The 27,818-nt window shown below is 44.4% G+C and overlaps 1 protein-coding gene across 2 annotated transcripts; it reads left to right on the forward strand.

Moving 5' to 3' along the window:
• Window positions 1–317: 317 nt before the first annotated feature.
• LOC103177651 (inactive tyrosine-protein kinase PRAG1-like) lies at window positions 318–27,706 on the forward strand. 2 transcript variants are annotated; one of them, XM_007891903.2, is made up of 6 exons: window positions 318–379; window positions 5,777–6,184; window positions 8,762–10,908; window positions 18,717–18,886; window positions 23,543–24,288; window positions 26,086–27,706. In XM_007891903.2, exons 2-6 carry the CDS (start codon window positions 5,894–5,896, stop codon window positions 27,184–27,186), a joined length of 4,455 nt encoding a protein of 1,484 aa, XP_007890094.1. In that variant the 5' UTR covers window positions 318–379; window positions 5,777–5,893; the 3' UTR covers window positions 27,187–27,706. The 2 variants fall into 2 exon arrangements, with proteins under 2 accessions (XP_007890094.1, XP_007890093.1); XM_007891902.2 differs by lacking the exon at window positions 318–379 and adding an exon at window positions 1,440–1,573.
• Window positions 27,707–27,818: the final 112 nt, after the last annotated feature.

Below are 27,818 nucleotides of genomic sequence, written 5' to 3' on the forward strand. Positions count from 1 at the left end.
GCAAAAAAAAAAAACAGGGTCAGGCTGTGCAATGCATTGCTGTAATGCACAGTACACTCTCACACCTCAAACAAGGCAGGTATGCAGATAAGAAAGTGACTGAGCTGAGGCATGCACACAGGGCTGGAGGGCTGACTCAGACTTGACTGTGCACATTGGCCACTGAGCTCCACCCCCTCACTCCCTACTTCTTTCTCAAGTCGTCAGGTCACGGTTTGTCGGGGGATGAGAGCGCTGCCTCGACCCGGACCGCACCAGGAAAGCTAAAGCCAGGTCTCTGCTTTTGCACTCCCGGTCAAGTTGTCCGCCTTTCCGCCCCGAAACCGTGTAAGTCCCGTGTGGGAGGGGTTCGTTCCCGCAGCAGCTGTGAACTTTTGCGGTAAGTCCCCATCACTCACTGAGACGCTCCTTTGTCACAAAGAGCATTCGGAAAGGAGCTCTCAGGCTCTCAGTGACAGCCCCACAGGGGCAGCGCAGGGCGGCACCAGCGACTGGGCGGGGGGGGGGGGAGTGGGGGGTCTGTGTGTGGGTGTGTGGGGGTCTGTGTGACTGTGTGTGTGTGTCTGTGAGTGAGTGTTTGTGTGAGTGTGTGTGTGAGTGAGTGTGTGTGTGTCTGTGAGTGTGTGTCTGTGAGTGTGTGTGTGTCTGTGAGTGTGTGTCTGTGAGTGTGTGAGTGTGTGTGTGAGTGAGTGTGTGTGTGTATGTGAGTGTGTGTGTGAGTGTGAGTGTGTGTGGTGTGTGGTGTGTGTGAGTGAGTGTGTGAGTGTGTGTGTGTATGTGAGAGTGTGTGTGAGTGTGTGTGTGTGTGTGTGTGTGAGTGTGTGTGTGAGTGTGTGTGTGAGTGTGTGAGTGAGTGAGTGTGTGTGGTGTGTGTGTGTGTGTGTGTGAGTGTGTGTGAGTGTGTGAGTGAGTGAGTGCAGAGCAGCTCTGTGATGTGTGTGAGAGGTAATGCTGCATTATCAGGACTTTCTTTCTGTGCTGTGGGGTTCCAGACACGCGGTCCGTGTGTGTGTGTGTGCACCAGGGAGTGCCTGTGTGCAGACTACCCGGGACTGGCCGGGGCTCCCACAGCACAGTAACCCGAGAAGCTGACTTCACATCATTCCCTCAGACATTTTCAGAGTGAGCTCCTTCTGCTGTAGCCCCCACCCACAGCTCAGCTCCTGGGGCAGCCTCCCCTCCCCTCCCCTCCCCTCGCCATTGTGTAGTACTGTAAGGTACGTGTGGAGCAAAAAAAGCTCCACAGAAACCTGCAAGAAGGCAACCATGTCTGGGGTAAGGATTTCCAACCTTATTAAAGCAAGTCGTGACTTTACACTTTAATGAAAAGTTTTTTTTTTTGGGGGTGGGGGGGCTCTGGTGACAAGTTTCGAACACGTGTTACTTGATGTGTTATTTGTGGGGCTTTGCATTGAACCCCAATGACTGAGATGCTGGGGCTCAGTATAAGTTCACAGCTTGGAGCATTGTTTGTTTGCAGGTTGTGAGACGGATCTCATCTCTTCCTTCTGCAAATGACAGCCTGGGTTGACCTCTTTAGCAATTTGCCTTCAATGTTATACGTTTACATAAGGTACAAGTCCTGAAGTTCAAAGGTGTTGCTTACTCTGGCACATCATAAATACCTTCTGATTACAATGGTGTATAAATATTGCAGTGAAAGGCCACTGGCTCTGGGTTTCCTCAATCTGTCGAGCATTTATCACCGTCCAGAATTTGACAAATCGATTGCATTCAGTTTTTGACTCTGAAGCTGTTTTTTTCTGGAACTCTTAAAAACTGGCTTCAAAATTAAGATTGTATTTAAGAACTTGTCAATTTCTGGCGCTCCGTAATGTTAACATGAATGGAGTAAATGTGGAGCCAGGTGGAATTTTTCTGCACTGGTTTATTTTCTTATTCATCCCTTGAACATGACTATTGCTTTATGAACTGCGACCTCGTTTGTAATAGCATTAATAGTGTATTACCTTATTTTGAATGTTTGTATTTTACTTTTTAACAGTTTGGGAGGGTATTTTACTGAATTAGAACGGTGGGCGTGAGGTAGAATCAGCTGCAGCCTGATCCCCTCAAAGTAAGGATACAGCTCACTTTCTCCATTCATTGCTTGAAATGCCTGTCAGTGACTTGAAGGTAGGGGTGGGTTGTGGTGGAAGGGATTAAACAGCTCAGTCACTGGGCACATTGTCTTTCAGTCGGTCAGTAACTGATTCAGGGGTCTCGGTTCAATTCAGGGTAAGTGAGGCTCTGAGACAATGAGACGCATTCTTTCATCTGAATGAATGATGTAGCTGTGCTTGGCACAGGCATTTTGCTTTAATTTTAATTCAATCACCCGCTTGAGACAGATTTATCCGTGCACACTTGAACCATAACCAATTTGAAGGAATTCAGGAGTCACTGTTCTGCGGGATTGTATCACTATTTGTGACTTGCCATATGTCATGACTAAGCTTTTGAGGCATTTTAGGCCTGAGCCCTGTTTTCGGCGACAGCCCTGATGGGGTTGCACGCGGTCAATGGTATCGGGTTGAGATGAGCTGCTTTCATCTTCTCACAAGTCCCACAAGTGGAGTCCTGTAGCTTAGTGTTTAGAGCAGTCGCCTCTCAAGTGAGAGGACCTCGGTTCGATTCCCGGGCAGGATGCAGCGTTGTGCACATTTCCTTACTCCACACACCTTTGTTCACCGAGCAATAAGTAGAAACCTGATTGTCAGTTGATTGGTGGATCACATTTCCGGGGGTAATAATCCCATGAAAAAAATGTGTTCACTCAATCCACGACTGTTTGTGGGTCACTGATGTGTGTAATTGACTGCTGTGTTTCGCCCACAAAATATACAGTCAATTCAGTTTACAGTGGATTCTGTGAAGCGCTTTGAGATGCTAAGTTTTCAGCACCACAAACCCCAGCAACAGTTGAAACGTGAGGAGTTTTGTTAGGGGGAGGGGGAACAGAGGGCAATATTTTTAGCTCTGAATTTATTGGACTGATGAAGAGAAGCAGCTGGTGTTCTCCTCAGATATCTCGTTATATGTTGGAGCCTTATATTTTTATGTATTTATTAATCAAGAGAAATGTGACTTTTCTGTTGTGCAAAACCATCTCGCAGCACTGGGCAGTGCTGTGGATTCAGTGAGGAAACCCGTCTGTCCACCACAGGTGGGGCCTTGGCTAGGGATCCTCTGCACCAGAGGTGTTAGCACTTCCTCATCTAGGAATGTAAACTGTTGAATTTACACATCAGTGTTTAAATTAAATCATGCAGTATAATTGCTGATAGGTACACACTGCCTGGCTTGCCAGCGGGATTCTCTTTCGTTTTGGTCAGCCGGGTGTCTGACACACTGGAAACCCATCACCATGCTGAGGAGTATTCAAACTAGGCTGAGAGTTTCATGCATCCCACCTACACATGGAAATTCCCAGGTCTGGAATGGAATGCGCACTCTCTCCCCAGAGGGATGCACCCTGCTTACCTAATTCCGGAGAGTATTGATCACAGATTGGCTTGAAGAACCTAGAGACTGGATTGGGGTACTGCTGAAGATTAACCGGGTAAAACCGGATAGCTTGCCATTGATAGAACTGTCTGGCAAGTTTCCCATTGCTTGTCTACCGAGATCCACTCTATCCAAGGGCTTTGGTTTGCAGGGTTAGCAGGAGCTGATTGAAAAGAATCCCTGACCAAGTCTTGGAGGTCTGCCTCTCCAAATCCTGCAAATGTGCTATCATGAGCAGTACCTTGGCATACTGTGGAACCGCCTGGCTCAGGAGCCAGACTTCTAAGACTGCCACAGAGGATTGACTTGCTTCTGATGTTCTGTTGCAAAGCATGTCACCTTGGAGCCAGCTCAGCTTCAAGGAGATCCCGCTTACCTTGCTTACCACCCCTCCCCCTCGCAAAGGGGAAGAGACTTTCTTCACCAGAACATTGCCCCTTGTCCCTGCAGAATCAACCATCAGTGCCTGGGTTTCTGCTGAGTATGACTATGGAATTATCCTGAGTTACAATCAGTCAACATTTTCATAACCCAACAATCCTGGTTTAGAAAGTGATGGTTAGCTTTGGGGTCTATCATAATGTAGCTGCTAAATATAGGGATCATTTGTCTCATCTTTATAATAGGATATTCTAAATTAAAGATTGGTATTTTTAGCCATCAGTGCTTGGCAGTCCAATTGGGTTTAAACTTCTAAGAGGTATCAAATTCCAATATTGTCTAGTACAGTACCTCACAAGAAAGAAAGACATTTGGAATAAATCTGCTTTAAAAAAATTTAAGACATCTGTGAACTTGTTGCTGTGAGAGGAACACAATGTAGGTCAGTATCTCTGCTCTTTAAGAAACAAAATAAATGAGATAATCACAGCTACAATTAAACTGTTCTGAAAACACCAAACATTTTTGTTAGTAATGAATATTTAACATTAAGCCAAACAATTCTTAGGACTTTGAAAAAGAATGCTGTAAATCCCACTACACTCTGGAGAAGGTTGTGTTTCCCACTGTCCCGGTCAATAATGCTCCAGATAATGTGGTCATTCACCTCATGGTTATTTGTGCTCAAGCGCTGTGGGACGCTACCCTGTGTGAAGGGCGATATATAAATGCAAGTTGTTGTTGTGGGACAAAATGCCTGCTGTGCGTGCATATAAAAATACTCACTACATATGACACTACTGTGAAACAACTGTATCTGTTTTTATAATAAAAAGAACAATTCACAAGTACACACAGAGAGAATAGTAATCTGTAACGAGCCAGATATTATTGTAAAGAACCAAATAGATTGTACATGTAATATTATTCATTTTAGCTATCCTAAGTGATTACATCCTAAGAAATAAGGAACTAGTGAAGAGCAGGAATTATAACGATCTAACAAATTGAATGCAGACAAGTGTGGTAGTATAAAATAAACATAGTTTCTATAATCATTGGTGCAACTGGGACTGTTAATAAAACTATTTAGAAATGGCTTGGCAAAATACCCGGTGAACAAAATATCAACTTCCTGCAAAAAGTAGCTATTTTGGGAAGTTCAAACATACCAAGAAAAGTAACAGCCATTCATTCATGTGTAACTTGGCAGTGTTATCGGTCTGGCTGACCATTACTGAAAACCACTTAGAAAATACCTCTACAGAGTGATTTAAACTGTAATAACATAATAATAATAATAATAATAATAATAACAATCCTTTCATTTGATAAGCGCCTTATCATGTCGTTGAGATGTCTCAAAGTGCTTCACAGGATAAAACTGTGAAGTGGTGTGACTGTGTGTATTATATGGGCCTAATAAATGCTTTATTTTGGCATATAAGGTACTCTCAAAGTCAAGTTCTTTATAATATATATCAAACAGGCACAAATATCACAATTAGTAATTTATGGCTTTATATATAATAATAATTCTTACATTTGATAGAGTCCCATATCATGACATTAGATGTTTCAAAGCTCTTCACAGGCATTTACTGTGAAGTTTAGCCTGAAAGCTGATCTTTTCTACATGTTTATATGTTTATATTTAATAGAAGATAGTTTCCATTTATTTTCCACAGGCTTGTACCTTGATGATTTTACCGAGCACTGAATCCCTCACCAATGTCAACTAGTGGCCAGTAATGCAAACTATTTAGTCTCACCTGTTACACGGGTGAGTCCCTTTTAGTTGAAGGGCATATGTAGGCGTCTATATAACAAATGTGCTGTAAGATTTCATTGCCCAAATAAACATTACTGAAGGATATTTTCTTTGCAGGGGTGGTGTACAACTGGCGTGAAGGTACTGACACATTTAAGATAGCACTGCAACATGAGAGACAGTGAGCCTTGTGCTGCTCATGGTCCAGATTGACACGAACACTAAGCACTCAAAATGTCTCTTTGCAATGATTTTTCTGAACACGTTTGGAAGCCTGGCTCCTGCAAGAACTGCTTCAAATCAAGAGGTTCCCACAAGCTACAGACAGCGACTGACACCGGCAAAGTAGCTACACACACCACAAATGTCTTTAAAAACAACGGTGACAGGACTCTCTTGGATGAGGAATATGCACTGGCTTCATCTCACTCCAAACCCACTATAGCAGTCAAGCCAACTCTAATGAACTCTGACGGTGCTACTGAGATGTGGGCAGACGTGAATATGAATTCAGAAGGGCAGCAGGTACTGTACATGTTGAATGTGCTTATTAATGTCAGGCCGTAAGCTGACATGGGATTTGTACAAACTGGAAGTCACTGGGCTAACAACGACCTCTCGATCTGATCACGGCCAGTGTTTTGTTTTCACTCCGTCTCTTGCCTGAAAAAACGTCCTGAAGAATATGGTCAAAGGGTCATTAAGCAAAATGCTGATCGTTGAGAATATTTTCAAAAGCAAATTATTTGGTATTGAATTCTGCAATTTCAGATGCTAATTACGCAGACAGTAAAGCATTTAAACCCCAAATAGTTCTTTCCAGCAATGGGTTTTGCAGCAAGGCTGAGAGCAAATGAGCCAAAGAGACATATAAAAGTTCTGTCAAAGAGACCCTCACTATCCCTGTAACCAAGCAGTCTAGTTCTAGTATTTGAAAGGGTTTTCACTGTACCCCTTGACCAGTTAGATCATTATAAATCAAAATGAACTATAGGAACATTGTAAAGAATGGAGCTGCATGTCTCTATTAGTACAATGGGACCACTATCACTGTGTATGTCAGGGTCTGAACGCTGCCACTCTTCTATCAGATACTGGACTGATGAAATTGACATGGGGAGTGCTGTTCACCCACTGTTTAGTGTTCACAGATTATTTAGATTTTTAACATTGAGCTTAATTGTTAATTGTTGGAAATGTTTTCACATTTGTTCTCCCCACTTCTGGAGTTGTCACTTCATTCTGCGGTCTCACACATAGCCACTCGCTCTCTGGTAACCCTCTCGTGTCCGAGCTCCCATTATGTGTTTGCTTCAGGGACATAATGAAGCACATGATGTGACAATCTTTCAGAAGAGTCTCAAGTTCCTTAGACATTGCTCCTCTGTTGGAATTGTCATCCCTTTCCCTTGTCTACAGTTGTGCGGTGGCAATCCTTGTCCATTCTTCGTGATCCTTCCAGTAGACCTCTTGCTTCTTTAAAGAGAAAAATTGTATCTTGTAGTGCCTTGTCAGGTTGAAACATCTAAATGCACAGAGGTAATTACTGTCAAGTGTAATGGTTGTTTGTGTAGGCAAATTGGCAACCATTTGCACACAGCAAGGTTCCATAAATATCCATGAGGTGAATAATCAAATAATCTAAAGGTTAAATTCATTATTCTTGGCACAATGTGGGTCATGGATTAGTTTGGATATGATATAGATGTGAGGGATATGCAGTGAATGAACAAACCTACAACCTTCTATCCCAGAGGCAAAAGTGCTCGTAACTTAGCCAAACTTCACCTAGAATCCATTGTCCCTCATTGTATCATTGAAGACAATAGCCTTCAATACTTACCCAGACTTACCTGGACCAAACTCTGTACCCTCATCTCACCAATTCTGGCCAGGCTCCACTGGCTCCCCATCATCGAACGGATTGACTTCAAGATCCTCACACTCGTATTCAAATCCCTTCACTCTCTGGCACCGCCCTACCTCCTCACTCCCCAATTCACCACCTGGCACCTTCGCTTGACTGCTCATAACCTCCTACTTATCCCTCGCACCCTCCGCTCCACCATTGGAGGTCACACTTTCAGCTACTACGCCCTGAAACTCTGGAACACTCTCCCTCAATCCCTCCTCCTTGCCCCCTCGCTTCCCTTTTTCAAGTCCCACCTGAAAACCTTCCTTTTCAACCTTGCTTAAGGCTACCTCTGTACTCCCCAGCTTGGAGTCAGGCTCCGCCACTGTTAAGCGCTCTGAGACGTTACCCTGTGTGGAGGGCGCTGTATAAGTGCAAGTTGTTGTTGTAATCTACAACAGAAGTACATGCCATATTACTATCCTCTTGCTAGGTATTCTTATTCATCCTTTTATTCATCCGATTTGAGTGTGATATACATCTATACTTGCACACCAGCCAACTATTCAGATATGCAACAAAGCTAAAATGTCCCTTTACCTCCCAAATAATTAGTTAGTTGCTGATTTTGACACGAGTGGAAACACTTTACTGATATTTTTTCTCCACACGTTCCCTCCTGATGCCATCAGCTGTTGGTGGGATATGGTTCAACTGAGCCCTGGCTTGGATTCTCCATCCCAAGTGTGGGGTGCTGTAGCTATTTGTTGTAGCCCAACTGCTGTGTGCTGAGATCAGCTAACTCAGCACAGACTGAGATTTAAACCTGTGAACTGTATGATTTTGTATCTTTCTGGGTGGCACCTTGACTCAGTTGTTTTTAAAATCAGTTTTGTCGGCTTGTTAACATATTAGTCAGTGTGTCCAGTCAATCCAGAGCCTTTGTTCAGTTTTGAAATGACCTCAGACAAGGTGACAGGCACCTCCTTCCTTCCTGTCATGATCAGACAGTCCAGATTTAATGCAAAGTGACTGTCAGAAATCCCTGATTAACAGTCTGCACGAACTTGAAAATCAGTCAGTATCTCATTAGAAGCAATTTCACAACTTCTATTGCAACGAGTAAAGTTTCAAAATGTTTCATCTGTGTTTCCTTTAGAGTTGCTGTTCATTGAATTCCTAACCTGTGTTAGGCTGTTAGGCTTAGTTCACTCATAACAATAACAACCACTAACTTTTGAAACCTGCAGGTAACCCAGGAAATGTCATCCGAAAAATCTAAAAGTTGTCAGAATAATAATGACATAGAGCCCGGGACAATGCAATTGGATTGTAACTCCTGCAGGTGTTTGCGAGCGGCTGTGGGGAACCACTCCTCTGATGATGCTGTACATTCGTGGTGTCCTAAAGAGAATTGTGGAGAAATATCACGACATGGGAGTGAATCTCTGTATGAGCAGAATGTGTATCACACAGAGTCATCGGGTGATGGGGAGGGGCATGGCTACATGTCGACACCAGCCAACACCGACACCTTCACAATCACTCGCGGCGTGGACAAGCAACAGCAGCAGCACAGTTTATTTCCACACCAGGAATTTAAGAGTTTAAACCTGCCATCGCCAAACAACTTGAAAAATTCACTTCGGAGCAGGAGCACTGAGGCAGAGAAACCAATGTGCAGCAGTTATGAAGAGGTATTGCAGTTCTATTCACTTGATGAGGAGACAAGCAACGTCATGAACTCCTACATGTTGATACAAAGTCCAAATAATTCTTTAAGTACTGAAGCAGCAATACCAGACCTCGCCTTTCCTAGTGGTTCTGATCAAATCTATCCCCTGGACAAAGCTCTGAGCCTGAACAGAGATTGCAGTAAATCACAGATGGGAGCTGAACATCGGGAGATCAGGAAGTTTGAAACAACAACAAATACATTCTTTAAGTTAGGATCAAGCTACCATGGTGAAGTGAGTATACAGTGCAATGAGCAATATCTGCAGGAACATCTGGATACATGTGACTCATCTCTACATCACCAGGCTGCATGTCCAGACAGTAGAGACGTCTTGTTCATGTCTGGATGTGGGAACCCTAAGGAACTGCTTCCATGGGAGGCGACACAGATACGTTCTTATGCCTCACAGATAAAGCAGCACTGTCATGAAGCCTCTGGGTCGGATTGTACAAACTGCAGTGAAAATAAGGAGGAAATAGCTGTTCCTGAGATCAGACCTACGGTAAGGAATAACAACGGTAATTTGTGCAATTGGTCCGTGAACTCGGTCCTGAAACCTGACAGAAACGAACCAATCTATGCAGAGAGCACAAAAAGGAAAAATAGAGCACCTGGTAACAAAAATAATGTCAGGAAAGCTCAGTGGTCAACAGTGGAGACTCTGCAGAAAGAAACGGTGGTGGAGCACCAAGAGGATGGAAGAACAGATGTGGTGGGTACTGATGATGTCAGCAGTCAGAGACCCACTATTACTGTGGTGACATCACACACCGATGAAGACAACAGGACATTTTATCTAAGCAGCCCTGACTCTGCTGTTGCAGTGCAATGGCAATGTTTTAATCCAGGAGCGAATGCACATCAAGATCATGGTAACCCCTCTCCATCCCTACAACACTCGCCCACTGGTTATTCAAATCAACACAGGAGCAGCCATGAATCCTGCTCAATAGAGACGGCAAACCTGCAGCATTCTTCCCGCCCTATCCCTGCAGTACCTCCTAAACAGTCAAAAGCCAGCACAGTCCTAGAACCAATCTCAACAGGAAACAGCAAATCACAGGAGTTAAACAATCTCTCCATGTATAAGTCCTGTGACAGTGTAGGAAGCGATACAGCCAGTGAAAACCATTCAGTGTCGCAGCACTGTCCTTCTCCAACAGATATAAGCAAAGAATCACTTGGAGCTGAGCAATCAGGCAAGCTCTCAATAACTATACCCATCAGCCATCCCTATAGCAGAGTCCTCACTGAAACAGCTGAGCTTAGCTCCTCTTCACTGACAGCAGAGAGAAGAAGTAGATACTACAAAACAGCATGGGGCAAACAGTGCAAAATAGATGAAGAGGAAGAGAATGAGGAAACAAGGAACCATTCACAAGAAGGGCAACCTGTAAGTCCGATGGATTCCCATTGTGCCAAGAGAGGGGATAAAAGCTTGGAAACGGCAGCCAGTACTTATAATGCACCAATACCACCAATAACATACAGTGGTGTTGTCCATTATGGGGAAAAGAGCCAAGCTGGAAGCTATTCTGAAGGAAATAGAAGATCTGATGTTTCCAAGGCTACAATCTACTCTTCTTCAGAATGGACTGAGAGTAGAAACCCAGCAACCAACACAGTACCTCCACCTCCTCCCCCAAAGAAACAGAGCAGGTAACCTTTACTTTAAACTGTTCGAGCAGTGACGGTACTTAACTACAAGTTAGGACAAGCACCTTATCAGCTGTCATGTGTTTGAGTCCAGGGTGACGAATGTTCTGTTGACTGGGCCCCACTGGTCTGCTGTGGTCCATTCCCAAGATCTCACAACAGATTTAGAGCTCAGCACTCTTCATAAGTGCACATGCTATCTCTTTACTGTGAAGTGTGCTGGAATTCTGCCACCTCAGCTTTGTAACTCCAGGCACAGTACACTCACAAACACTCACCTTACCATGTGCCAATACACACAGCACAGTTAGCTATTGCTGTCATTCAGTGTGTGTGTGAGAGAGAAATTTCTCCTGGTCTAATTTTATTTTTTCAGAATTTCACATCATGAAGAATTTGACAAATTGTTGAATTTATTCTTTAACATTGACAAGTTTATAAGAAATGAATTTTAAAATTAAAATTGTATTTAAAAATTTGCAAAATTCTGCACATTCTGAAATGTTAATAAGAGTAAATCTAGACCCAACTCCTCTTTTCCCTATTGAGTTAAGAAACAGAACATACTATGATTGGACAGAAAGAGACAACTTTCTGTGTGCTAGAATTGTTCATGTAAATAGAAGCACTGCGATGTCCAGGACTACACTCTACTCTTCTGAATTGACTGCTTGTTTTACAATACAGCACAAATTTACATTTATATAGCGCCTTTCATGTTAGGAGGATGTTTGGGAGTGCAAGATGAGGGGGTGGGGGGGGGAAAGATGACTGAAAGAGTGGTCAAAACAGTAGATCTTGAGTTGGACTTTGAATGAGGTGTGGAAGGATTGAGTTGCAGGGACTCTGGGATGGAGTTCCAGAGATGGGAAGGAGATCACAGATGGGACAGTGGATAGGGCGGGGGACATGAAATACAACAGTGTGGAGAGGAGGGAGCAATTTGAACCATGGATTTCAAGTTTAAAGGACAGTTGAGAGTTGAACAACATACCAAGGTTTTGGATGGTCTCCGTGTATCTGTGTAGATTGACGCTGTCAGCACCTGAGGCGAGAAGATACTGACAGGAACCAATGAGCCTCTGTCGTGTTGAATTCAACTGTGGAAAATTAGAGCTCATCCAGTACTCAATGGCTGCTCCAGTTCAGTCACCAATGTATGGGGAGTCAGTTGGCCTCTGTTGGCAGCGCTACAAGCTTTCTGTCCAGGGTTTGGAACTGTACAATCAGAGCATAGCTGAAATAAACCCAACAACAACAACAACAACTTGGATTTATATAGCGCCCTCCACGCCGGACGGCGTCTCAGAGCGCTTTACAATTTCGGATCCCGGGACCGAGCCGGGGGAGGGGATGTCAGCCTAGCCCAGTAAAGTCATTCCAGAAAGTGAGCTTTTCCACTCCCAATAGCACACTGTACACCTGGACATCCAGATACTCAGGGTTATCACCAAAGGGTTAAAGGGAGAGGCTAAAAAAAATGCCTTTTTTATTGCAAATGATGATAATGATAATATTAATGCTTGCATTTGGTACAGTGCCTTTCACGTCGGGAGGATGTCTGAAACCACTTCACAGACTCCCAATGGCAATAATACACTCTTGTGTCTGAAAATAAGGCAAGGGACAAAACTATTGTTGCTGGAGAGTTTGAAGTGAAAATCAAACACTGTGTTCAGGGAATCGAGATTGTTAAAGTCTCTCTGTATAGCAACAACCTTCAGCACTCTGCAACACTCTCCTGTATGAAGGGCGCTATATAAATGCAAGTCGTTGTTGCTGCAAGTTACATTCAAAGTGCTTCCAATGTCTAAAATCGTCTGAGATTTGGATCACCTGCTTTTAATTTTTGGATGAATCTATTTGTTGCAGTGAATGCTAATTGTTAATTGTTATTTTGGGTGATATTTCCCTCTCTAAACATCTTTGACTTTAAATTCTGTATTTATTGTTTTACGGGGGGCTGCATTTTTGAGAATTGAGTGCCAATTTTATGCGTTTTTTTCTGAAAATCTGCAATCTGTATTTGGATATAATTCAAATTTGGTGCATTGTCAGTATGTATTAAAATTACAAACCCTTTATTAGGAATATGATCTTCTTTGGATGTCAGCCTAGCTCAGTTGGTAGCAGTCTCACCTTTGAGTCACAAGTTGTGGGTTCAAGTCTTACATCAAGGCTTTGAACTCAGTTGGCCCTGGCTGACACTGCAATGCAGTACTGGGGATGTGCCACATTGTTGGAGGTGCCGTCCTTTGGATGAGATGTTAAACCGAGGCCCATCTGCTTGTTCAGTTGGGTTTTAAAGATCCCATGACACTATTCGAGAAGAGAAGGGGTTTCAGCTGGTGTCCTGGCCAACAATTTGCCAGATAAAAATTTTTTCCTGGCTGTTTAAGCACATCACTGAAAATAAATGGATTGATGTGATTGCCTACAAAATAAACAGTAACTACAGTTCACAGTATTTACGGTGAATCACTTTTGAGATACGATAATCCGTGCATTTGATATAGCGCCTTATCGTGTTTTTGAGATGTCTCAAAGCGCTTCACAGAATATACTGTAAAGTGAATTGACTATATTTTGTGGGCAAAATACAGAAGTCAATTGTGCACAGCAGTATCCCATAAACAGTTGTGGATTGAGTGACCACATTTTTAAAAAAAAAACTTCAAGGAATTATTATCCCCAGAAAAGCGATCCACCAATCAACTAACAACCGGATTCCTACTTACTGCTAGGTAAACAGAGGCTTGTGGAGTACGGAAACTTTCCCAACATTTCGCCCTGCCTAGAATCGAACCCAGGTCTCTCGCTTGCGAGGCGAGTGCTCTAACCCACTAAGCTACAGGACTCCAAGTACAGGTTATCCTCCTGACATGAAATGCAAGGATCTATATCAAATGCAAGGATTATCCTTATTATATTATAACAAATGTTACTGAGCTGGATAGATTTTTAGGTTAGGGTATCAAGGCTTATGGGGCAAAGGCGGGCATTTGGATTTGAGATACAGATCAACCATGATCTAATAGGATGGCGGAAGAGGCTCGAGGGACTGAATGGCTTACTCCTGATCCTATGTTCCTTGTTCCTATGTCCAGGGTGAGGCAAATATAAGGAGATTGAAGACTTTCCCAGTGCTCTCCCTGTTGGCCTCCCAGCTCCACTCTTCAGAAGTTGTAACTGCTCCAGAATTAAAATCTGTTCTTTCCTGCAAAAAGGCTCCGGACTCCCCCTCGGCACCTATCCCCAACTTGGGTACAAACAAGTTTATAAGAAATGAATTTTAAAATTAAAATTGTATTTAAAAATTAGCAAAATTGTGCACATTCTGAAATGTTAATAAGAGTCCAGTGAGTCCAGTATATTCTGTGAAGCGCTTTGAAATGTCCAGTGGCTTGTGATGCCTGATGACATGAAATGTCTCATGTAAATGTCAGTTTGTATTGTATTGTAACTTCATCTGCAAGGAAGTGGTGTTACATTTATATCAGGCAGTGCTTACATGCAATTCTGTGTAGCCAGTTACAGAGAGCACATCAGAGCAATGGCGTGGGGAAGGGTTATAGTTAAGAGAGTAAGCTTGAAAGATTAGTTGTGTTTTTACTGGCATAGGGAATGATAAGAGGAGATCTAAAAGAGAAGATAGATAGTGAAAGATGTTTCCACTGATCGGTAAATCAGTAACAAGAGGACATAAGCTCAGGGTTGTCACTGGAAAGGGAGGTTAATAGAAACATTTTCACACGGAGGGTTGTTAGACCATGGAACACATTGGTACAGGTGGTTATTGAGGCTGAGCAAGTACTCTCTGCACAAGCCCACACTGCAGCAACTGCTCATGTACAAGCTTCCAGTTGTTCCTCACTTGCCTTCCCAATATACTGTACAACTGGTTCCAAACTATTGCAGCATATTTTATAGTCTGAAAGATGTTGACTGTGGGGCTAATGGGAGACCTCACGAGTTCATAAGATTACAAGATCAGTTTGTATGGAGAAAGCTCTTTGGCCTATCTGATTTCATCCTTCTTGAATACCCACCTTACCATCCTCCCATCACAGCATTGAGCTGCTTTTTAACTGAGTCCAACATCCTGGCCTCAAACACCTTTCCTGGCAACCTGTTCCTGTCTTTAATTTGTGGAGTCCTGTAGCTCTGCGTTTAGAACACTCGCCTCGCAAGCTTTAGGCAAGTTTCCTTACTCCACACGCCTCTGTTTACCTAGGAGTAAGTAGGAACCCGGTTGTTACCTGGGGGTAATAATCCCTTCAAAAAAATATTAATAATAATTTGGTCAATCAATTCACGACTGTTTGTGGGACACTGTTGTGTGCAATTGGCTGCACGTTTCGCCCACAAAATATGGAGTGAATTAACTTTTTACAGTATATTCTGTGAAGTGCTTTAAGATATCTCGAAGATGCGCTATATCAAAGAGTATTATTATATGCAAGGATTATTATTATAATTAATAGCTGTGTCCCACAAACAGTTGTGGATTGAAGTGACCAATTTATTAATATATATATTTTTTGAAGGAATTATTACCTCTGGAAAAGCAATCCGCCAATTGACTAACAACCAGGTTCCTACTTACTGCTCGGTAAACAGAGCTGTGTGAAGTAAGGAAACTTACCCAATATTTCGCCCTGCCGGGAATTGAACCCAGTTGTGAGGCGACTGCTCTAACCACTGAGTTGCAGGACTCCACAATAATTATAATACATAATTATTATAACTATCTTCTGAATAAAGAAAAGCTTCCTGGTATCTGTCCTGAAATTGCCCTTTACAACTCTACACTTATGTCCTATTGGTCTACTGTCTTGATGCCTTCTAAAGTAATGATTTGGGTTTACTTTTTCAATCCCATTTAAAATATTACACATCTCTATGAGGTCCCCCCTAAGTCATCCTCTCTCAGGACCAAAGAGCTCTAGTTTGCCCGATTGTTGCTCGTAGCTCATTCTTCTAACACTGGGGATCATCCTCGTAGATCTCCTCTGCACCACCTCTAGGGTCTGGGCAACCCCCTCATATTATGGTGACCAGTAGGTGTGGTCTTAGCAGAGCACTGAACAGCCTAAGTATAACGTTTGGGGATCAAAACTCAACTGATTTAGCAATCTAGCCCAGCATCATGTTTGCCTTGTTTATTTCTGCCTCCTGCTGTTTTAACATAGAGCAACAAGTCAACAAACACCCATCGATCTCTTTCAGCTTCCCCCTTGGCAAGTGCAATCCCATCCATGGAGAACTTGTGTTTACTGTTCTTGTATTCTATATGCAGTACCTTGCATTTACCCATATTATTTTCCCCTGCAATTCTGCTCCAACAAAAAATTTAAGCAAAATGGTCTCACTGGCTAAGTCTAGGCATGGTTTGGGAACAGAGGCCCTGAATTCCACCTAGTCTTTCATGTTTCCACTGCTGTCTAGATATCAGAAGATTATCTGTGATAATACAACCTTTGCAATAGGCATTGATTCAAGTGGCTGTCCTCTAATACCCACAAAATGCCTCCAGCAAGTGGTCCAACCATTCAATACTACTCACACTGAGCCTGGTTGAGATAAACAGCAATCTTCCCACACTCTGCATGGAGAGAGCATCTTTGTTAAGAGTTTAATGACATGATAGATGCTGGCCTAAAGCTCTTTTTGAAAAAAAACTCCAAATTAGGGAAACTATAATAAATTACAGGGCGATGAGGTAGAAAGATCTTTCCAATTAAAACACAGAGCTCATGTTTTTTGTCCTTCAAAAGCACTAAAAATGGTAAAATAAGTCCCGGCTGTATAGTTGTATTGCTTATGTTAAAAGTCCTGTGACAGGCTCAGGGAACCTTGCAGTGATGAGAACTGGTGAATAATGCATCATGCACTCGCTTTCATCTTGCTGCATATTTCTGTGTTCTGGGCAGAGAGTCTGAATTTAAAATTTTTCCTGCTAATAATAAGCCTTGTGTTTGATATAGCGCCTTATCGTATCATGAAAACATCTCAAACAGCTTCGCAGGATTTTACTGTGAAGTGTAGTGACTCTTTGTAGGCAAATACTGCAGCCAATTTGCACATGACAATGTCCCACAACTAGCTCTGAAGTGAATGACCAATTCTATTCAATACAATAAAACTTATGTTTATGTAGCACTGTTCACTTCAGGAGGACATCCCAAAAGCACAAACACACGGATGGGCACCCAAGCTGTTGGGGGGTGGTGGGAGGGGTGGGTTGGGATCCAAGGGGGAAGGGTGAATAGTAAAAAGATGACTGAAAGCGCAACGAAAGAGGTACATTTTCAGACATGGGTTGAAAGAGGGGAGGTAGGGAGCAGAGGGATTGCAGCAGGGAGTTTCAGAGAGAGGGGCAGAATGGCTGACAAAACACCCACAGATGTTGGGGTGGATAGGGTAGGGCCCATAAAGCAGATAGTGCTCCCTGAGTGAAGGGAGAGGCCTGGACTCTGTGGGATTGTTTGGGGATTTGGTTGGATTGGAATTGGGATTATCTGTGGAATTGTTGGCCAGGACACTGCGCTGGGAAAATTTGCCTTCTCTTTTTGAAACGTGCCTTGGAATGTTTAACATCCATCCGAACGGGCAGTTTAATATCTCATATGAAGGATGACACCTCTGACAATGCGGTGCTATCCCAACACTTCTCTGGAGTGTCACCCTAATAATTAAAAAGATGCTACATTTAATATAGCATCTTTCATGTCAGGAGGACATCTTGAAGAGCTTCACAGGATTAACCCCCCATTTTAGCACAGTCTTTCAGTCATTCTGCCTCCACTGTCTGGAATTCCATCCTGGATAGCTCGCTCCCTTCTATCGCTCAAGGCCCATCTCAAGATTATCCTCTTTGACCATGTTTTTAGTCATCTTTCCCATCCCCTCCCCACTCCCTTTGACTCCCATTCCCACCTCAGGTAACCAGCCAGAACTTTAAGGCATCCGCCTGACATGAAAGACATAATATAATTGTGAATTGTACAGTATTGGTGTCATGTGGACCCAACAACCAATGTTTACTTCCCATGCTAAAAGCAATGCCAGACTTCCGGATCATCAGGTCACTATTGACATGATTTCCCCTGAGTTGAATTTAGGGAACAAAGCTAGAAGGAAGGATTGGCCTGCCTGGGACTTTTCTGAAAAGACTTTTCTGAAAACTGAGAAGGGCAGGGGAGAATGATAGAGATGTTTACATTTAGGAAGACTTAGGAGAACATTTTGAGGCAGGCAAGCTTTTCTGTTGTGTGGCAAACTAAAGCGCAAAATATTATAGCTTCAAAATAGGACAAAAACGGATAGAAAATGGAGATGTATTTAATAAAAGGTGATAGGCATGTTGAACAAATGCCTAGCACAGATGATGGAAAAGGGATGTAAAAAGGGATTCAAAAATGAATTAAAGGATAAAAGGTTATTAGGTGATAGGATAGATGTGTCAAAGGAATCTTTGGGGAATTTGGATGGGTAGACAGGCCAATGTGTGCTGTGTGTGTTGTTGTGTGAATTACTGTTTTATGAAGAAGGCTTCCTTGACTGAAAGTCACAGGATTAAAGTTAGACAGCGCTGAGGAGACCTGGTGGTTAGGAGGTCTGAATCTGTACAGGATGTTCCGTACTGTGGGTTGCGAAGTGGGAAGTAGCACAGTTCTGAGATTTATGACTCAGTTAAGCATACTTTCTTTGTTCTTAACTCTTTGAAAGATAATGATTATAATAACACAAAGGTAAAACTGTGCTTGTTTTTATTTACTAATAAATGTATTTTTCCTTCCTGTGCTTAGAGAACGGTCGATGATAAAGATGAGCCATAGCACTTCTGAGGGAGAAAAGCCAAGCTGTGGCTCTGTGGAAAATCTAGTGGGAATTTCCGAAGGAATGAATGGTAGATTCCCTGCAGTCTCCACTGAGAGTCTGGGCTCTGATTCTGACACAAGGACCTTTCATGACAGGGGTAAGTAAATCTCTCAGCCCAAGGTATATTTTCCTGTGTTCTAAAATGTTGTGTTTGAAGTATATGTGGAGTCCTGTACAACAACAACAACAACAAGAGTCCATTTATAGAGCGCCTTTCAGGTCGGGAGGACGTCCCAAGGCGCTGTACAGTTGGGTCGGGACCCGAGCAGGGGGGAAATGGTCAGGGTGAGGGGAGGGAAGGGAGGGAGCGAGGAGGGGGAAATGGTCAGGGTGAGGGGAGGGAAGGGAGGAAGCGAGGAGGGGGAAGAGAGTCAAGAAGGGAGCTGAAGGCTCGGTCAAAGAGAAAGGTTTTGAGACCGGCCTTGAAGGAGGAAAGGGAGGAAGCGGCGAAGGCACTGGGGGATAGAGTTCCAGAGCCTCGGGGCTGAGAGGCTGAAGGCCCGACCACCGATGGTAGGGCGGTTGGGGCGGGGGACGTGGAGCAGACCGGAGCCAGAGGAACGGAGGGTACGGGCAGGTAGGTAGGGGGATAGTAGGTTGGAGAGGTAGGAGGGAGCAAGGCCGTGAATGGCCTTGTAGGTGAGGATGAGGATCTTGAATTCGATCCTCTGGGGGATGGGGAGCCAGTGGAGGCGAGCGAGGGTGGGAGTGATGTGGTCCCGAAGCCTGGTGCGGGACAGTACACGAGCTGCAGAGTTCTGAATGACCTGCAGTGTGGAGGGAGGTGCCGGGAAGGCCGGCGAGGAGAGAGTTCCCATAGTCCAGCCTTGAGGTGATAAAGGCGTGGACCAGAGTTTCAGCCGCGTGAGGGGTGAGGTAGTGCCGTAGTCTGGCGATGTTCCGGAGGTGATGGAAGGCGGTGCCAGTTGTGGTGCGGATATGAGGGAGAAAGGACAGCTCAGGGTCGAACAGAACCCCGAGGTTCCTGATGGCTTTGAGAGGTGGAGAGTGCAGCCTTGGATGCTGATGCTGTCAGCGCCTGAGGTGCGGAGGCGCTGACGTGAGCCAATCAGGAGGGCCTCAGTTTTTCGCACGTTGAGCTGAAGAAAGTTGTCTCTCGTCCAGGACTCGATGTCGGACAGGCAGCTGTCAGGACATCGGTGGTCGTGGAGTTGAGGGTAGAGGAGGAAAGGTAGAGTTGGGTGTCATCCGCATACATGTGGAAGTTAACCCCATGTCTGCGGATGATGTCACCACAGGGGGAGCATATAGAGGGTGAAGAGGAGGGGACCGAGGACAGAGCCCTGAGGGACACCGCACGAGACAGTGCGGGGGCTGGAGGAAAAGCCGTTTGTGGAAACAAAATGAAGACGGTGGGAGAGGTACGACCTAAACCACTCAAGGACAGGGCCTTGAAGGTTGAGGTGGGAGGACAGGCGGTGGAGTAGGATAGCGTGGTCGACCGTATCGAATGCTGCCGATAGGTCGAGGAGGACAAGGAGGCAGAGGGAGCCCTGGTCACAGATGGTCAGGATGTCATTGGTGACCTTGACCAGGGCAGTTTCTGTGCTGTGGGCAGCACGGAAACCCGACTGAAGGGGTTCGAATAGTGAATGGGTGGAGAGGAAAGAGCGCAGCTGGGAGGCGACAACTCTTTCGAGGACTTTGGACAGGAAGGAATGGGAACAGAGTCAGAGGAGAGGGACAGGTTGATGATGTCTGTGATATGTGGGGCAAGGAGGTGGAGCTGAGAGATGAGGAGTGGAGTGGGGATGGGGTCAAGGGAGCAGGTGGTGGGTTTCAGGGATAGGATGAGTTTGGTGACAGAGGGTGGGGAAACGGGTACGAACGTGTGTAGGGGAGGATGGGTAGGAGTCGGAGTGTGGGAGGGAGGGGGTGGGGGTTGGGTGGAGGTTGGAGGGGAGGTGACCGTGGAGCGGATTCCCTTGATTTTGGATTCAAGGAAATCCAGCATCTCCTCACAGTGAAGGTTGGAGGAGATGACCTGCGCGGGGGGGCGGGGGGAACGGAGGAGTCGGGATGTGGTAGACCAGTGGTTGGAGCACTCACCTCACAAGTGAGAGACCTGGGTTCAATTCCCGTTAGGGCGAAACTTTGGGCAAGTTTCCTTACTCCACGCGCCTCTGTTTACCTAGCAGTAAGTAGGCATCCGGTTGTTTGGCGGATCGCTTTTCCGGGGGTAACACTTCTTTCAAAACAAACAAAAAATTGTTCACTCAATCCACAACTGTTTGTGGGAGATTGCTGTGCGCAGTCCTGTCGCTCAGTAGTTAGAGCACTCGCTTTGCAAGCGAGAGACCTGAGTTCAATTCCAGGCAGGGCGAAACCTTGGGCAAGTTTCCTTACTCTACACGCCTAATAATAATCCCTCCAAAACCAAAAACAATAATAAATTGGTCATTTTCAATCTACGACTGTTTGTGGGACATTGCTGTGCGCAATTGGCTGCCGCGTTTGCCCACAAATATACAGTCAATTCACTTTACAGTCTATTCTGTGAAGCGCTTTGGGACGTCTAGAAGATGTGAAAAGAGCTGTATCAAATGCAAGGATTATTATTATTTATTAATTGGTTGCCGTGTTTCGACTACAAAGTATACAGTCAATTAATTTTACAATATATTCTGTGAAGTGCTTTGAGACGTCTTGAAGACATGATAAGGTGCTACAGCAACAACAACAACTTTGATTTATATAGTGTCCTCCACACTGGACGGCATCTCGGAGCGCTTTACAGTAACGGATCCCGGGGCCAAGCCAGGGGGAGGGGGAGGAAGGTGACCAAAGGAAGAAAAGTCTTCAGCAGAGATCTGAAAATGGGAGGGAACGAGACGAAGGGAGTGAGGAGGCAGTTCCAGATCCTCGGGGCATAGTGGCTGAAGGTACAGCCGCCGAGGGTGGAGTGGAGGACTCGGGGGACAAGGAGGAGGCCAGACCCGGAGGAACGAAGGCAACGGGTACAGTGCTGAGGAGAGAGGAGGTCAGAGAGGTAGGGGGGGTGCAGAGGAGTGGAGGGACTTGAATACGAGGGTGAGGATCTTGAAATCGATCCTCTCTGGGATAGGGAACCAGTGCAGTCTGGTGAGGATTGTGGTGATCGGGGAGTGGAGTTTCGTGCGGGTGAGAATGCGGGCGGCAGAGTTCTGAATGAGTTGGATATATCAAATGCAAGGATTATTATTATATTTCTTCCATAGAACCAGCCAGGAGAAATAATCTTCAGTGGAATCGTTTATGATTATTTGTCATTTTTTCCATTTTTTTTCTATTTGAGTGAACATCCAATGAGCTGTAATGTTCTTTCTGTTCCTGTATATTTCTACATTCTGAAATTTATGATAATCCTCACACAGGCAAGAATCTTAACTCGATTACTGACCATGTACGAATACAGTAATCTTATAATAAAAATCCTTGCATTTGCCTCAACATGTCATTGAAACATTTCAAAATGCCACACATGATTTACTGTAAAGTGTAGTGATTTTTAGATTGTTAAACTGATTTTTTAGGTGAATCTGGCAGTCAATCTGCACACAACAATGTTCCACAAATAGCCATGATTTTCACATCAATGCTCTCTGCATCCTGGTGCTATCATTGATCTATTGGAATGTGCCTTTAACTGTGCAGTCCAGGTTTACCCTTAAACCTCATCCTTGCCCAGCTCCACTGGCTCCCCATCCCCCAGAGGATAGAGTTCAAAGTCCTCCTCCACGCCTTCAAGACCCTCCACGGCCTTGCTCCTTCCTACGTCCTGCTAACCCCATATCTGTTCCCTCTGCTCACCATGTCCCCTGCTTGGTCCACCCCACCCTTGGGGTCGGGCTTTCAGCCTTTCGTCCCCCACACTTGGAACTTCATCCCACAGTCCCTTTGCCTTGCACCCTCTCTTGCCTCCTACAAAGCATGTCTTAAGACCCTCCTCTTCGACCGCGCATTTGGCCAACCTTCTACCCCAACCTTCCCTGCCCTCCACCCCCCCTCGATTTGAATCCATGCTCAGGTCCAAATCTCTGACAGTCCAGCGCCTCGGGACGTCCTCCCAACATGAAAGGCGCTATACAAATGTAATTTGTTGTTGTTACCCCAAGCACATGACAAACAGGATTGCTATTTGGCTGTGGCACAGTGAATGGGACACGTTTACTCAGTAATGAATGGAGTGACTGCATTATCTAGCAGCCAGCCACTGACCTCTTTCTTTTGGCTGAGTTTATGGGTTTGTTTGGAGCGTTAAACCGAGGCTCGTCTGTCTGTTCAGGTGGATGTTAAAGACCCCATGGCACTATTCAAAGGGAGAAGGGAGTTTCAGAACATTCAGGAAGATTCAACCTGCACTGAACATTCTTAGGATTAGACAGCTTCAGGCTCACACTTGGTTGGTCTAAAGAGTCTGGTCCTATTAAACTTAGGAAGCAGCTCTGGGGTGGAGAATACGTGCTGCCTGTCTGAAGGGATGGAGGGAGAACACAAATGGCTCTCATCTGAGCTGCCCCCTCACGTCCATGCCGCCAAATGTGATCTGGCAGAAGTAGGTGATATAGCACAATAATTCTTCTCTCATTAATAAGAAAGCCATGACTGAGGAATTTAGACAAGAGGTGAACCCCAAGCTCCTTCGAGACCTGTCAGTAGTTTTCATGGCTACTACATTCACACCTTGCCCACAGTGCTGCAGCACGTGCTTCCTGAATTGTTGCTAAATTATCTCCTCTTTTGATCCTTGCAGGTCAAGCAGCCGAGATTGTGATCTGTGTAAATGGTTCTCACAGCTGGAGAGATGGTCACCCTGTCTCTGCCAAGTCAATGGATGATGCACTTCCCAGCAGGGGCCAGCCTCCGCCGCTTCCCCTAAAGAAAGTCGGAAATAGAACAACCTCCGCCCCCGACTGCTCATCTTGGAGGGACTTATCACCGAGGAGAACCAATACGTCTTCCAGCAGCAGCTACCTGAATGTCAGTGTTTCTGATGGTGTCCTCCATGGACATGAGGGGGGCAGCTCAGATGAGTGCCATTTGTGTTCTCCCTCCAGCCCTTCAGACAGGCAGCATGTATTCTCTTCCTGTGAGTCGCTGGAGAAGTGTGTTCCTGGCTACATGCACAAAGCTCACAGTTCAGATGACAACTCCAACAGGAATGATCAAAGCCTTCGGTCTGTTTCTTCCAATCAGATCAGCTTAGCTAATCAGAGCTCCTCAGTCTCGAATCTGCAGCTGCACAGACTCCTCAGTAACATGGACAGTAAGGAAGGGATGCACGCCAAGCTGGGCAGCCTGTACGCAGAGTCCCTCCGGCGACTGGCAGTCAAGTGTGAAGATTTCTTTATGCGAGGGCAGAAAGCACAACTGCACTTCAATGAAAACAACTGGTCAGATTTCAAGCTGATATGTAATCAGCCTTGCTGTGATGCTGGTGATGCTATTTACTATTCAGCAGCCTTTGCCAGGGACCCAGACAACCAATATGCAGTAAAGGTATGTTTATCAGAGTCTAATCTGCAGTATTTCTGAATGGATTTCTTAATAAGAAATGTGTAATTATCGAATCTCTAAAACTTTGAATCTATCCTTCAGCACATTTCTAGGTTTTAGATATTCAAAAGTGGCATATTTCTTATTTTATAATAATAATAATCTTTGCATTTGATATAGTGCCTTATCACGTCGTTGCGACGTCTCAAAGCGCTTCACAGAACATATTGTAAATTCTGAGATTTGTTAATTTGTTACTTCAAATTAGATCTCATCATTGACATTGCTAATGAGTTAATTAGAGTAAATTCCATGCAATTAATCTACAGCGCTTGGGCAAAGACTCAAACGGGACAAATATACACTCAATAAAGAAACGATTGAAGTGGGAGGGCAATTTGTTTATCCGTTATCTGGGATCTGCAGGATCTTAGTCCCCGAAGATGTGCTCCACATTTGCTGTACCAATAAGCAACCCCCTTGGCAGTGTTAGCTGTACTGCAAAATGAGGTACGTGACATGACAGAGAAATCATATACTTCATTGTTGAGAAAGAATGATTACACTGAAAAATTGCTTCTTTGAATCTTCATAACACTTTTCATGATGCTATAATTAAATGTAATTCCAAAAATAAGTTTAAAAAAGCCGTGAGCTTTTTTTTATACTACTGAACTCTGAATCTATGGAAAATTTGTTAAAATTACTTAATTTTATTGCGAGGTATACATAAGCCATTGCTCCACTCATTTTATTCCAGCAAATAGTTGACACGCCTGTTACGATATGATAAGAATTATAGAAAGTTTACACTACAGAGGGCCATTTAGCTCATGGTCTTTGTGCTGGGGCTGCCTCCTTCTCATGAGCTACCCACTCCACTTGCTCCTTCTAAGCCCTTTACGGTTTTTCAGTCATTTGTCTTTTAAAGCTATTGTGGACTTAGCTTCAAGTTGTGATAAAGGTTTCTAAGAAGCCTATGGTAGAATGTGGATTTTGCCCCTCTTCAGCAATTCAACCCATAGACTAGACTACAAATATTAAACAAAAAACCTTGAAGTCTGCTCCAGAGCTTGCAATTTACAATCATTACTTCAGTTAAAGAAAAAAAACAAGGCAATTGAATCAAAAAAGGGAGAAAGTGTGTGGGGGGTGCGGGGGGGTGGCGTAGTGCCACCTAGTGGTGTTAATTAACACTGAGAATATGTGATACTTCTTCAACATCACTGTTAGCGTGGGGTGGGGTGGGCTGTAGGAATGATTCTCTGGTGTTTTATGTGCATGTTTAATTATCTTGTGTGTGTGTGTATGTTTGTGTTTTGTGTGTGTATGCATGTGTGGATTTCAATGTTTTCTGTGTATGTGTGGGGTTAGGCACTCAGGTGGAGGAGCAGCATGCATTGCTAACATAATATCTAGCTATAATTTCATTATGATTGTCAGAGAACTGTTTGGTTGTTACCATAAAAATGAAACAATAGTAAAAATGACTCACACAACATATGATAATAATAGTAATAATAATAACCCTTGCATTTGATATAGCACCTTATCACGTCTTCGAGACATCTCAAAGCGCTTCACAGAATATACTGTAAAGATGCTGCAGACCATTGCAGAGCTATGCAGAATATACTGCGACTGTATATTTTGTGGGCGAATACTGTGAGCTTATCAGTCATGCCTTCAATGCTCAAAACTGTGTGAAGTCTCAGCTTCCAGGTCCTGTACTATACCTGGTACTAATTATCAGTTTATTGAATATGGAGAGAATCTTATTTCTGAATTTTTTCCCGACAGGTCTGTAAAAACCATGGTCCGGATTCTCATCAAGCCCATTTCTACAGTCTCTCTGTGCAGCAGAGCCTCTCAGCCCATTTCAACATCCAACAAGACTGTGGCTATTTTATAGCCTCTGTTCCTCCGAGCATGCTACCACGTGATGAAGAAGCCACCGCTTTGCAGGATGGGAGGACCGCAGATGGGGATGACCAGGGTAATGCTAACACGAGTCTTGCTGATCTGAGCAGCTCAGTGACAGACAGGGTGGTTGTCATAACCCGGGAGGTTCCTCATCAGACAGCAGCTGACTATGCACGGGAGTGGCTGCATCTCCACAGATCACAGCCAGACGACTATGAGCGCTGGGTATGTCTGCTTCTACTGCAGCTCTGCAATGGTCTGGAGCATCTGAAAGAGCGTAACGTCACACACTGCGATCTTTGCCTGGAGAACCTACTGCTGGTTCACTGTAGACCCGGCAAGAGGCACAGTGAGAACAAGAAAGATCGCCTGAGCCAAGTCCGTTTATCCCGGCTTATTATAAGCAACTTTTTAAAAGCTAAGCAAAAGCCGGTGGCAAATGACGCTAGGCTCAGACGTGACCAAGCTCGCTTGGCCCCTGAAATCGTGTCTGCATCACAGTACAAAAAGTTTGACGAATTTCAGACGGGGATCCTCCTTTATGAACTTTTACACCAGCCAAATCCTTTCGAGGTAAACCCGAAGCTCAGAGAGCAGGAGTACAATTTGGAGGATCTTCCCTCAATCCCCAGAGCCTCTCTCTACTCCAAGGGTCTACAACATCTAGTCCAACTATTGCTGGAAGCAGATCCCATCAAACGCATCCATATCTCAGAGGCCAAACGAATATTGCAGTGTCTACTTTGGGGTCCACGGAAAGACCTCATGGAACAGAAATTAAGGAGCAAAGAGATGGCTTATGGTGTTCTACAGAACTGGCTTGATGTGAAGCGAGCGCTGCTTATGATAAAGTTTGCAGAACGTTCGTTGAGCCTTGAGCACAGGGTGGAGCTGGAGGACTGGCTCTGTTGCCAATACTTTGCGTTTGCAAGCCCTGACTCCCTGTATCACACAGCACGACTTCTGCATCTTTTGTAAACCACTGAACAATCAGCTCTGAACTACTACTTCCATATTCAGCAATGAATTCATTGAAGATTTGCATAGAGGAGCAACCGCAGGCTGACCCCTGGGCATTTTGCAAGCCTGAAACCAGGACTTCCCTCTCTGCACTGTATTTGAAAGGTGTATATAGATTCTATATTTGAACAGATGCATACATTTAAATACAAGACTGTTGAATTGTTCAAAAATTCTTGATGAGTTATTTAAATTTAAATTAGTTTAAAGGCTAAATAACGGAGGAACATCATACTTTTTAACCTCCAGTCCGTAATGCCACTGCTCGGAGTACCACTTAGACACACAGACCCAGAGATCGCAGGTTGATGTCTGCTGGTCTGTGCTGGGTTGGTTGATATCAGCCAAGGCTGCAGTTGAGGTACTACAACTGACCTCAATGCTACTGGGCTAGAAAAAAGAAAATCAGCCAGGGTTTCTGAGTGCTAGCCAGGCATCCGAACAGTCACTGGGGGCGTGGAATCCTCCCACTCATCTCCTGTTAACCCTGCAATCCAAAGCTCTAACGGGTAGGTACTAGCTGGACAAGCAGCGGAAAAGCTTGCCACACAGTGATATCAGTGACAAGTTATGTGGTTTTAGCTGGTTAG

This window comes from Callorhinchus milii, unplaced genomic scaffold, assembly GCF_018977255.1.
Source record: "Callorhinchus milii isolate IMCB2004 unplaced genomic scaffold, IMCB_Cmil_1.0 Scaffold1, whole genome shotgun sequence".
Classification (NCBI taxonomy): domain Eukaryota; kingdom Metazoa; phylum Chordata; class Chondrichthyes; order Chimaeriformes; family Callorhinchidae; genus Callorhinchus; species Callorhinchus milii.